At 42.2% G+C, this 12190-nt stretch overlaps 2 protein-coding genes and 1 pseudogene across 2 annotated transcripts; 2 read left to right on the plus strand and 1 right to left on the minus strand.

Annotated features, from left to right (window-relative positions):
- Positions 1 to 108: 108 nt before the first annotated feature.
- Positions 109 to 1876, plus strand: LOC133715746 (bark storage protein A-like). The gene is given in 7 exon segments (XM_062142375.1): positions 109 to 452; positions 538 to 605; positions 766 to 921; positions 1011 to 1031; positions 1034 to 1219; positions 1335 to 1514; positions 1592 to 1876. Coding segments are annotated over 7 exon segments (1026 nt in total). The 5' UTR covers positions 109 to 208; the 3' UTR covers positions 1763 to 1876.
- A 458-nt stretch (positions 1877 to 2334) lies between these two features.
- Positions 2335 to 4691, minus strand: LOC133715745 (glycine--tRNA ligase, mitochondrial 1-like). The gene has a single exon (XM_062142374.1). It carries the CDS (start codon positions 4400 to 4402, stop codon positions 2513 to 2515), a length of 1890 nt encoding a protein of 629 aa, XP_061998358.1. The 5' UTR covers positions 4403 to 4691; the 3' UTR covers positions 2335 to 2512.
- A 1102-nt stretch (positions 4692 to 5793) lies between these two features.
- Positions 5794 to 7359, plus strand: LOC133713751 (bark storage protein A-like; annotated as a pseudogene).
- The last annotated feature ends 4831 nt before the right edge of the window (positions 7360 to 12190 follow it).

Consider the following 12190-nt stretch of genomic DNA (forward strand, 5'->3'; position numbering starts at 1 on the left):
TGACTGGTCTAATGTTGAACAGCAAAGACAAAAAGTCCTTTTAGTCGTCGTAGACTTGTTTCATATAAAGAATTAGCCACACGCTGTCCTTTCTGCCAAACCTCATTTCTAAAAGTGGAAGTGTAGCCAAGGACCAAGTGTCTTATATACTAGTGTTCCATGGCTGGTAGTTCTGAACGACTTCAATAATTTTTGTTCCATTTATTTCATGGAGACGACTATGGCTCCAAAACAAGTTGCAGAATGCTTGCTTACTCTGGTTATGATCAATCTACTAGTTGTTTCTTCATTTTCTTTGCCACTCAATAGGAGATCTTTGAAGCTCATCCAAGAAATAAACCGGAAGGGGCCTTACATTGGCCTCATCACAGTTTATCCACCAGAAGAGGCTGCTTTTTTCCTCACCGGGGCTTTTAAGCCTAATCCAAAGCATCCTTCTCTGGATTTCTCAGGTCGGTACAGGTGTTTTCTCCCCTTCTTTCTTTCCAACCTTTTGAACAAGAATTTCACAGTATAAAAGGTAGTGTTGCGTTGCAGGTAGGCGATTCCGGGTGGGAAAGATCCATGATAAGAAAGTCGTCTATGTGAGATGTGGAGTTGGAATGGTACACCATATTTTTCTACTGTCCCTTTTTTTTTTTTTTTTTTTTTTGAGAATATTTCTACTGTCCCTTAATTACTAAACAAGTATGAAACACGATCCCCAAAATCTTAAAATCTTAGTTGGTGAGAGGAAAAAGTTAAGCCATCAGATTGTTTTATCAGGTGAATGCTGCTGCAGCAACACAGCAAATGCTGGATCTATTTGACGTTGTCGGAATTGTTCACTTTGGCATATCTGGCAATGCCAATAACTCTATGTCTATTGGTGATGTTACCATTCCTCAACAGTTAGCTCACACTGGCATATGGGATTGGGTGGTAAAGTATATTCTAACCACATTTTCATCTTTCATGTGATTCTACCATTTATTTTTCCTCATGATTTGCATCAAATTCTTTACTAACAGAACCCAAATAGAACTTTGGATCTGGAGATGATGTTGCACAATTAGACTTTGAAGTATACAATGAACCAAAAGGAGGAGAGAACCTGTTGGGACACATTGGATTTAGAAATGAACAGTTCTATTCTGAGTCCGGTAATCCAAATATCGCTCGGCCATTGTTTTGGGCAAAGACTACTCGAAAGTGGCTTCAGGTTGCTGCCCATTTGGAGGTTAGACATCGATAAAATCGTTGCTATTTAAGTCTTTGCAAGAGAACACTGCAGACTTGTAGAAACTGACTGATGGTAATTCTAAATGTAACTTGTGTCTTGTACGTTGCCTCAGGGAGTCGAACTGGTGCAATGTGTGAATTCGAGTTTGTGTCTGCCACAGAAGCCCAAGCTAGTTGTTGGTCTTAGGGGATCAACAGGCAATACTTTTGTGGATAATGCAGCTTACAGGAACTTCCTTTTTCAAACTTTTCGTGTTTCCTCAGTGGACATGGAAAGCTCGGCTGTAGTAATGGTTAGTATCCAATTGCTGAACCGATCTTTCCCCCCATTTTTGTCTAAAACTGCTAATATAACTGGTGGTTGTGGCAGACAAGCTTGTCAAATGGCTTCCCGGTGATTGTGATCAGAGGGTTATCAGATTTAGCAGGAAGGCAAGCAGGAGAGAACCAGATTCAGACCTTTGGGCCTCTTGCAGCAATAAATGCTTGCAAAGTAGTTGTACAGTTCATCAAGGACCTGCCAGAGGCAGGGTATGTATAATCTTAATTGATACTCAAGTCAAGTATGACAGTAGAGCAAAAAGAAATTACTAAAATTATCAAATTAATAAAATTAGTTAGGGCCTGAAGTTTTCATCAAATTATCTTGATCTTAGCTTTTATGTTATAGCATAACCACTGCATCTTCCTTTACGGTGCGTTTGGATGAGAAAATTATAAAATCCGTAGGAATTTATAAATGATGGAATCTCTAATTCCATCAATCTAAAATTCCATTAATTGCATTTTCTATTGTTTGGTTGCATCTATTTAGGATTTGAAATGTGTAATAAATTAAGAAAGTTTTAAAAAAAATAAAAAGATAAAATAGAAAAAAGTCTTGTTTTAGAAATAAAAATTGAATACTGCAAAGGAATTCGTAAATGACACCTATTTTGGTGGAAATTGAAGTGAGAAATTTAAATAACGAATTCCTTCGTTTTTTTCCACAGAGAAATTTAAAATTTCCAATCTGATAATGCCAAACGAGGGAATTGGCTTTTAGGAATTATGAAATCCTCACTTTCAATTAAATTCCATCATTTTTTCCCTCATCCAAACACACTCTTAGCGACTGAATGGAACATTCAAAGACCATAGGACATAAAATGAGTGATCGAAGAACTGTTGACTATGTAGCTGTCAAAGTTAAATACAACAACGGCCACAGAATGACGGATTGTTCTTCCAGTAATGAAGGTAGATTAACAGATTTAAATAACTAATACAATAACTAATATGAACAATAAGATTAGTTTCTAGACAATATAAATCTGAAGCAGGAACGCCAGAATCTCTTCCACCGTTGACTAGGTGACCACCACACATCTTCCCAAGTCCTCAACCCCTCACTGAGCTCCTTCACAACAGATACTGCCTTCTTCACACTAACACGGATTTGATCTTTGCTGTCTCTTTCTCGAATTGTGACTGAGGATGTAGAATCAACCGTGATTGCAAAGGGTACACCGAGCTCATCAGTACGTGCATAACGTTTCCCAATCGAGGTACCTGTAGTATCCATTTTATGCGATATGCCAGCAGAAGTCAATGACTTGGAAATGTCCTTGGCAACCTCCTCAAACTGCTGGTTCCGAACCAGAGGGAAAACTGTGCACTTAAAAGGCGCCACAAGTGGGTTAAACCGAAACACATTCAATTGTTCATCCCCAGTTTTATCTGGTCTGGTGTAGAAGGAATGCTCAAAGAGACAATATATAATCCTCCCAATACCAAATGAAGGCTCGATTACTGAGGGTGTGAATTTTCTTTGATGTTCTCTTGTTTTAACCTTTGAAATTGTCACCATACTGCTCTTAATAGACACATGTTCCCCAAGAGTGCAGACAAAGAAGTCCACCTCCCCCTTGGAGTCTAACTCGGCCTTCATTTTTGAAATTTCTTCTTCATCCATAGCCTCCAAAGCTTCAAGCACATTCTTTTGCTTCTTCTCGAAAGCAGGGCCAATCTCTTTCTTTACCGGAGATATAACCAATTTCTCCACTTCTCTTGGTTCTGAAAGTTGTTCATGTGCCTCGAGACGACTTTTCCCCGAATGAGCCTTCAAGTCATATGCAGATCTATCTGCAATACCGACGCACTCAATCCAGCCATAGGAAGTCTCAATCTCAGCATCCCAGCAGTCAGCAGCATAGTGAGCCATCTCTTTAGCAAGGTGTTGCCTGAACCTTATACGGTTCTTGTCTATACCTAGACGAGTGAGGAAGAGATATACTCTCCCAATGAAGTAGCCAAGAGTTTCATTCTCCACAATCTTAGAATGCACTGCTTCACCCAGAGAGATTAATCTTGCAGATTGGCCGGGCTTTTGTTCATCCCTTGGGAACATAGGAAGTTGCAACTTGTCTACGGTGGGGAATTTCACGTGAGATTTGTCTTCAGGATCAACAAAGTGCTCAATCTCCGCGAGTGTGAACTCGCGGACTCTCAACAGGCCTTGGCGAGGAGATATCTCGTTTCGAAAAGCCTGGCCAACTTGAGCAACAGCAAAAGGCAGCTTGCACCCGTTGTCATAGTAAATGTCCATAAAATTCACAAATATGCCTTGTGCAGTTTCTGGGCGGAAGAAACCAGTGCTCGAACCAGACGGACCAATTGATGTTTGAAACATCAAGTTGAAAGGATAAGGATCTGAGAGATAATTATCTGTTTCGGGGGCTCTAATCCCATATTTCTTGATGCATGCACCCAGCTCTTCAGCTGATAGACCATCCAATTTCGAAAGCACTTGTTTCAGCTCCATTGCCATCTCTGGACTAATGCGACGGTCCTGATCTTCAAGCTTCTTATTGCAGAAATCCTTGAGCAAGTGATCAGCCCGGTAGCAAGTCCCTTTCTTCACATCCTTAACCATGAGATCAGTGAACTTATCTACATGGCCAGATGCCTTCAAAACAACCTCTGGCGTGAGGCAAGGGCAGTCAATCTCCCACATGTTCTCTTCATGAACAAAGTGCTGATGCCAAAGCGAAAGGACATTCTTCTTGAGTTTGCAGCCGGGCGAGCCATAGTCGTACAGGCCAGCAACGGCGCCGTAGATCTTGAAAGAAGGGATGTAAAAGAAGCGCCGTTCAAGAGTGTTGGCCAGAGCACTGCGGGAGCTTTCTGTATTATTACTCATGATTCAGGACACGCAGTCTAATGACCTAGTCTCACAAGAACGTTTTCAAATGATTTGAAGAAAACAATTGACAAATTGGTTGTGGGTAGAGGTGTTCAGGTGTATATATAGGGCTGATGTCAACCAACAGAAGAGGTCCTTCTTACTTGGGGATCAAGTGTTGTAACTTGCGGGTCAGTGATTATTCTTATTACTTTTGTTATTAGAGAATAGTGGATCAATGAATCCTAATGTCTTGTGGATCAATGAATCCTAATGTCTTGTGGATCAAGAAAACAATAAAACGAAAGAAAAGGGAAAAATAAAATACCCGGTCTCACTATGCTACATAGGGACATTCCCTCGATACCCTGACTCTCATCGCCAAAACAATGGTAGGCAGGAAACTAGGGAAACGCCAGACCCTAGCCAAGGCTGAGGAGAGCAAGAAGACCACACCACAAATATAGAATTTCTATGGAAGTGGAAGTGGCAACCTTTCATTCAGGAAGAGAAAAAAGAGACCAGTATTGATTATTATTATTACATGATTAGCAGAGAGGTTAATTTATGTTGATTGAAACAAATTACGCATGATGATTCGTCGGCTGGGTGGTCCAAATTTACTTAAATTTTATTTTAAATTAAAAAAATGTTTGCTTATTGCTACCCTGCCCTATTCAAAATTCGCTTTTTAATTTTCTACCCAAGATGAAATCTTTCTCTAATATTTTGTTTCTCTGTTATCGGATCCTCCACATTTGCCATGAAGCAACAATTCTTCATTACAGCCGGATTGAGCCAAGCAACGATCAACCTAGAGTCCACTCTCTAGCAGATCTTGAATGCCGATATTTAACCTCGAGGCTTACAACCTTTGCATACTAACATCACCTCACCCAACAACCACCACACCGCATTAGGTCTTTGCCCTCTTCACTATCCAATCCTTTAGATCTTAAGGCAATAATGGAGAAATAGTTGAAATTAAGGTCCCCTCCCTATGATAAAATGAACAACCAAGACAGAACTTATAAGATCAAGAGTCGAACAAAATACCAACCCGATCAAGAGTCGAACAAAATACCAACCCTCCATATAAGTATCTCTTTAACGACACAAATTTACACAATAGAGGCAAAGCCTACATATATGTATACACATGTGACACAATGATAGGTTCCCATCACAAGTTCACAACACATTATTATTCCCATATCGATCAGAATTCAGAACAACATAGTCGGCATTGTGCAACACTAAAATTCGGAGTGGGAAAGATCCATGATAAGAAAGTCGTCTATCTGAGATGTGGAGTTGGAATGGTACACCATACTTTCCTACTGTTCCTTAAGTTACTAAACAAGTATGAAACATGCATGATTAAGCCATATATCAGATTGTTTTATCAGGTAAATGCTGCTGCGCGCAGCAACACAGCAAATGCTGGATCTATTTGACGTTGTCGGAATTGTTCACTTTGGCATAGCTGGCAATGCCAATAACTCTATGTCTATTGGTGATGTTACCATTCCTCAACAGTTTGCTCACACTGGCATATGGGATTGGGTGGTAAATTATATTCTATCCACATTTTCATCTTTCATGTGATTCTATTTCTACCATTTGTTTTTCCTCATGATTGCATCAAATTCTTTACTAACAGAACCCAATGGAACTTTGGATCTGGAAGATGTTGCACAATTAGACTTTGAAGTATACAATAATGAACCAAAAGGAGGAGAGAACCTGTTGGGATACATTGGATTTAGAAATGAACGGTTCTATATATTCTGAGTCCGGTAATCCAAATACTGCTCGGCCATTGTTTTGGGCAAAGAGTGAAAGTGGCTTCTGGTTGCTGCCCATTTGGAGGTTAGACATCGATAACCTCATTGCTATTTAAGTCTTTGCAAGATCACACTGCAGACTTGTAGAAAATGACTGATAGTAATTCTAAATGTAACTCGTGTCTTGTTGCAACCAATGTTTTCAAATGCGAAAGCGAAGGCGAATGCGTCTTATTAGTGCCTCGCGAGGCGAGTGCCTCAAGGCGATGAGGCGACCGCTTTTTCCGCAAATAATATTCTAATATATTACATTTATAAATTATATTCAAATACATAAAAATATAAACTAATAAATATATTATCAGATTATTGAATTCTTTGGGCTTTTGGCTTTGAATATGTAAATGGGCCATTATCTTTTGCATGTTACCTATCTATATTGGATTGGCCCAAAGAAATTTTCAGAAAAGGGACCTGTATAAAACGACGTCGTTTTGGCTGAAGGAAAGGAGAAACAAAAATACACGTTATTCCATCTTCTTCCTTCCGCCTCCCGCCGCATCAGACCTCGCCTTCGGCAAAAATGGCCGCCCCGACACCTAGGCGGACGCTTTTCCAGCAGCAAGCCTCAGTTTAGACCGGCGAGGCGTTTTCCGGTCGCCTCACACCGGAGCGCGCCCCGGGCTCGCCTCAAAATCGCCTTAGAAAACATTGGTTGCAACAGGGAATCGAACTGGTGCAATGTGTGAATTCGAGTTTGTATCTACCAAAGAAGCCCAAGCTAGTTGTTGGTCTTAGGGGATCAACAGGCAACACTTTTGTGGACAATGCAGCTTACAGGAACTTCCTTTTTCAAACTTTTCTTGTTTCCTCAGTGGACATGGAAAGCTCGGCTGTAGTAATTAATGGTTAGTATCCAATTGCTGAACTGATATTTTCCCCCATTTTTGTCTAAAACTTGGCTAATATAACTGGTGGTTGTGGCAGACAAGCTTGTCAAATGGCTTCCCGGTGATTGTGATCCGAGGGTTATCAGATTTAGCAGGAAGGCAAGCAGGAGAGAACCCGATTCAGACCTTTGGGCCTCTTGCAGCTATAAATGCTTGCAAAGTAGTTGTACAGTTAATCAAGGACCTGCCAGAGGCAGGATATGCATAATCTTAATACTCAAGTCAAGTACGACAATAGAGCAAAAAGAAATTACTGAAGGTCCCTATTAGTTAGGGCTGAAGTTTTCATCAAATTATATTGATCTTAGCTTTATGTTATGGATATTTTAAATTTTTTTCTTTATTTTGCTTCTACCCCTCTAACTCTTCATATTTCTTTTGCTTTTCATGATTTTTTTTTATCTAGTTGTTGATTAAAATCTCCATGTATTATAGATTTAAGTCACACCTATAAGAAAATTAAGATTTTTAAAGAACCGTGTGATCTCGATAAAAAAAAAAAATTAAGATTTTTTTTTCTCTTTTCTTTCTTTCTTTCTTTCTTTAGCAAGTATAAATTTTTGGATTAAATACTTGTTACTCCTCATACTTTTCCCTGAAAAACAGTTTGGTCCCTCGCCTTTTAAATTAAACTGAATAGTCCTTATTCTCTCAAATTCTCATATAACAAGTCCAAAATGATCCGAAATGACTATTATGCCCCTAATTTTCTATTTTTATTATTATTTTTATTTTTTTCTCTATTTTTTTTAATTTTTCTCCCCTTTTTTTTTTTATATTTTCTCTCTCCATCCCTCTCTCCTGGCCGCACAGTCTCTCTCTCTCCCTTGACCTCTCTTCTTCTTCTCTTCCTCTGCAACCACCAGAGAACACCATCTCCGGCCACCATTTCATCACGCCGCTACCTCCAATCGATCCAGCACCCAAATCCGACTCAAGCCCAAGCCTCACCATCGACATGCACCGCCTCCGGCCTCCACCCGCGACCACCCAAGGCTGCGACGCTACCGCCTCTCTACCTCCATCGATTTCCGACCATCACCTCGCCATATCGACACCACCGTCAGACTCAGCAAGCCTTAGAGAGCAAAACCCAGAAACCCCTCTGCCCGCCGACGCCTGACGACGCCGTTCGAGAATCACCGGAGCTCTCGGCTCTGCATGCCTTCGATTTCTAGTCTCCAGCTCGAATCGAGCTTCAACACCTCCATAAACGAAGTCGGAGCTGCACTATCTTTCGAAACCCCAAACTCCTGACCTCCGATTCTGACCAAAGCCGCCGCACACGCTTCACGCGCCGCCGCTGGTGCGTGGGAGAAGATAGCTCCGCCGATCATGGCTGTTGGAGCTTCAGACCGCCTCTATTAGGTAATCTTCATGTTTTTCCTTTTATTGGAGCTTCTGGGTTGACGAGAAATTGAATCCCTAATTGTGTTGTTTAATTTTGGATGGTGATGAAATGGTGGTCGAAGATGGTGTTCTCCGGTGGTTGCAGAGGGAAGAAGAAGAGAGAGTTTAGGTTTTTGGTGAGATGGTGGCTGGAAGTGGTGGTCTCCGGTGATGGCAGAGGAAGAGAAGAAGAAGAGAGGAAGGTAAATTACGTGTAGCTAAATTATATTAAGGATTAAATGTTTATTAAGGAAGTGTAGCTAAATTACGTGTAGAGGAAGGTGTTCTCCGGTGGTTGCAGAGGAAGAGAAGAAGAAGAGAGGAAGAGAAGAAGAGAAGAAGAAGAGAGGTCGAGGTTCTCCGGTGGTTGCAGAGGAAGAGAAGAAGAAGAAGAAGAGAGGTCGAGGGAGAGAGAGAGACTGTGCGGCCAGGAGAGAGGGATGGAGAGAGAAAATATAAAAAAAAGGGGAGAAAAATTAAAAAAATAGAGAAAATAATAAAAATAATAATAAAAATAGAAAATTAGGGGCATTATAGTCATTTTGGATCATTTTGGACTTGTTATATGAGAATTTGAGAGAATAAGGACTATTCAGTTTAATTTAAAAGGCGAGGGACCAAACTGTTTTTCAGGGAAAAGTATGAGGAGTAACAAGTATTTAATCCTAAATTTTTCACTCCCATTCAATGGCTGAGGCAGCGAGTGGATTTATATATGCAGTGATTGATCCTTCTGTGTCTCAATCAAACTCGGAGCCGGCGAAGTTGAAGGCAGGGATCGATGTTGCAGCCGGTGGAGGCTAGGGGTGCCCAAATTTGGTTGGGTGCCCAGATCAGCCGTGTGGCCCAAATCACTTTGGAGGCCCAATTATGTTAGGGTGTCCAATTCCTTTTGGGTGCCCAAACAAATTTGCGTGCAAAAGCTTAATCCGGATTTGAAGCTCAAAGTTTTGGGATCTGGATCTATGGGGTTTCGAATTTGGGATCCAGGAGGCTGGAACCAGTCAAATCTCCTAGCCTTAACTTGGATGGCAAGGAGAGATTTTAGTTTTTTGTTGAACTATATGCCTATGTACTGTGTTCTAGTTTTTTCATAGTTATAAGCTTGCTTTCATTTATGAGCACTGATTGTCTAATGAGTGGTGCTAGCATGCCACGTCCTAAACTTGCCCATAGATGGTAAGGGAAGGTATGTATCCGTGCCATTCTGGCTTGCGTTGAATGAAAGTCGTCTTGATTAAAAAAAAAAGTATAAATTTTTCACTTAAATGTAAACCCTAACTTAAAATTTGAAATTGACCCTTCTTATTTCAAATTTTGATTACGCCACTGTGTAATAAGGCATGATAGTGAAAGCCTGGCAATTTTCGTTGACATTTTTTTTAGTGTGTCTTGACCCAAAGCCCTTTATTTGATTCGTACCAAAAAAAAAAAAAAAAAAAAAAAACTTACATAATCTTAAATAGTACCATGCAAGGAAAATTATTCAGTTCACCGACGGTGTGTCTAGCAGGTCAACCACCACCAAAAAGGGTAATTTTGGTGGCGTTGGCTTCACCTCTACCTTTTTTTAACTTCCAAAACATGCAATGAAAGAGGAAGAAGAAACCCCAACGGGGTGCCGCCATGTGTCTCACATGCACTAGCGTAGTGGAAGTGGTCAACTAGGACTAGACCTGCAATTAAGGCAATTAACTCCGCAGTTAGTATGGCGATAAATATCGGTCATAAAAGCGGCGGTTATTACGGCTTTAACTACGATAATAACTACGCGCAATGATTACGACTATGAATGCGCGATGAATGACCGTCGTAAATGTGTCATGATTAACCCCCGTTAATGCATCATTAATCATTGTCATAAGTAAGTAAGTAATTGCAGCCATAAAGGCGGGAATAATGGCGGCTTGTTCCCCAAGTAAGTCATCACCTATATAAAGGCAGCCCGACGTCAAGGTAAACCATCCCATTCTGACTCTTTCTATTCCACTCAACTAAGAAACGTACTGACTTAGGCATCAGAGAGTTTTCTACAAGTACTCCCCACCTCTTCGAGCCGACGGTCAAACTTCCGAGTCAACAGTCCGAGGAAGCTTCTCGATTGTTCCCAAGCTCCCACTCCAGTCCACATTAATTGGTGAGTCAAAATCCTCTAGAGAATTTTTTGTCACCAACAAGTGGCACCATCTGTGGGAAACACTTTTCCCTAAAAAGTGATGGCGGGAGCTGCATCTCAAGGAGCCCATTTCTGTCACTGAGGACTGGCAGTGACGAAATCCAACCCCCAAACAGATTTGCCGCAAACCTAATCAGAGATCCGAACTTGCCTCTGATCGACGAGATGCAAAGGTTGAGGTAGTAGCAAAGGCAGTGGCGACACTTGCCAAACCAATGGAGTAATAAATGCGGGCGCCAGAGGCGCCACCAACAAAGGCTTCGGCGGACCTCTCGTCAAGGGAGCAGGCGACACACTGAATAGAAGAATAACTGGATGAGCCAGTACAGGCCAGTTCAAGAAAGCATGCACTGAGTCATAACACAATAAGATGAAGAAAGTGATCGATGAATGCAAGCGAGCCGGTCCTTGAGAGCTCGCAGATGAAATTTGAGGGGGCGTCGGTAAGTCTCTCTTCAAATTAGCAAATGGGCATCAACCCCGGTCACACATACCAGTATTTAGCAATTACTCCTGTGATTTTCGTTTACAATTAATCTCGAAATGCAATTGAGGCCGTTGGCCCGAGTGACTAAGATATTATTCACTTAACTTGCGCGACCTCCTAGGCCTCACCCTCGTTGCCGCCCCGGGGGGGGGGGGGGATGATGGACCACACCCTCGCCAGCGGCGGGGGTGGGCTAGTATACCTCACCAAGGACCACACCCTCGCCGGCAGGGAGGTGGGCTGGTATACCTCACCCTCACAGCCGGCGAGGTGGGATGAAGGACCACACCCTCGCTGATGGCGGGGGTGGGCTGGTATACCTCACCCTCACCGCCAGCGAGGTGGGATGAAGGACCACACCCTCGCCGGCGGCAGGGTGGGCTGGTATACTTCACCCTTGCTGGACGCGTGGGTGGGACAAGGAGATAAAGCAAGGCAAGTTCTGAGATCGATAATGGATCTGAACCACTCAGGGCATGAGGGTAATCCCATGAGAGTCCACCGCCTCAAAGCCCTATAAGATGTTTTCTACTGAAGGAGGATCGTCCTATACGATATGGTTTCGAATTCTTCGATACATTGTTTTTGTTTAAAGACTACCTGATGGTCGGTTTATCACCCAAAACTCTAGCTATCAATTCCAAATTCCCCAATGCATTATGTTTTTATTTTGTTTTTCTTTCTGAGCGTCTACGCCCACAGAAAAGAAAAACAAGGGGGCATGTAGGGAAGTGAAATATACGTCGCAGCCATGGAAACACCGATGACAGTCATCGAGGCTGGCGTCATCAACGTCGAAGCAGGCGTCGCCGTATCAAGAAGGGCGTCACCGACGTCGTGGTCATTAAGAAAGGCGTCACCAACGTCGGGGCCGGCGTTGTCATCATAGTGAAAGTCATCACCGACGTCGGAGTCGACGTCACGGTCATTAAGGAGGGCGTCACCAACATCGGGGCTGACGACGCCATCATCAGGAAAGGCGTGACCGACGTCGGGGCTGGCGTCGCCGTCATCGAG

The sequence above is a fragment of the Rosa rugosa genome, chromosome 6, assembly GCF_958449725.1.
Source record: "Rosa rugosa chromosome 6, drRosRugo1.1, whole genome shotgun sequence".
Lineage (NCBI taxonomy): Eukaryota > Viridiplantae > Streptophyta > Magnoliopsida > Rosales > Rosaceae > Rosa > Rosa rugosa.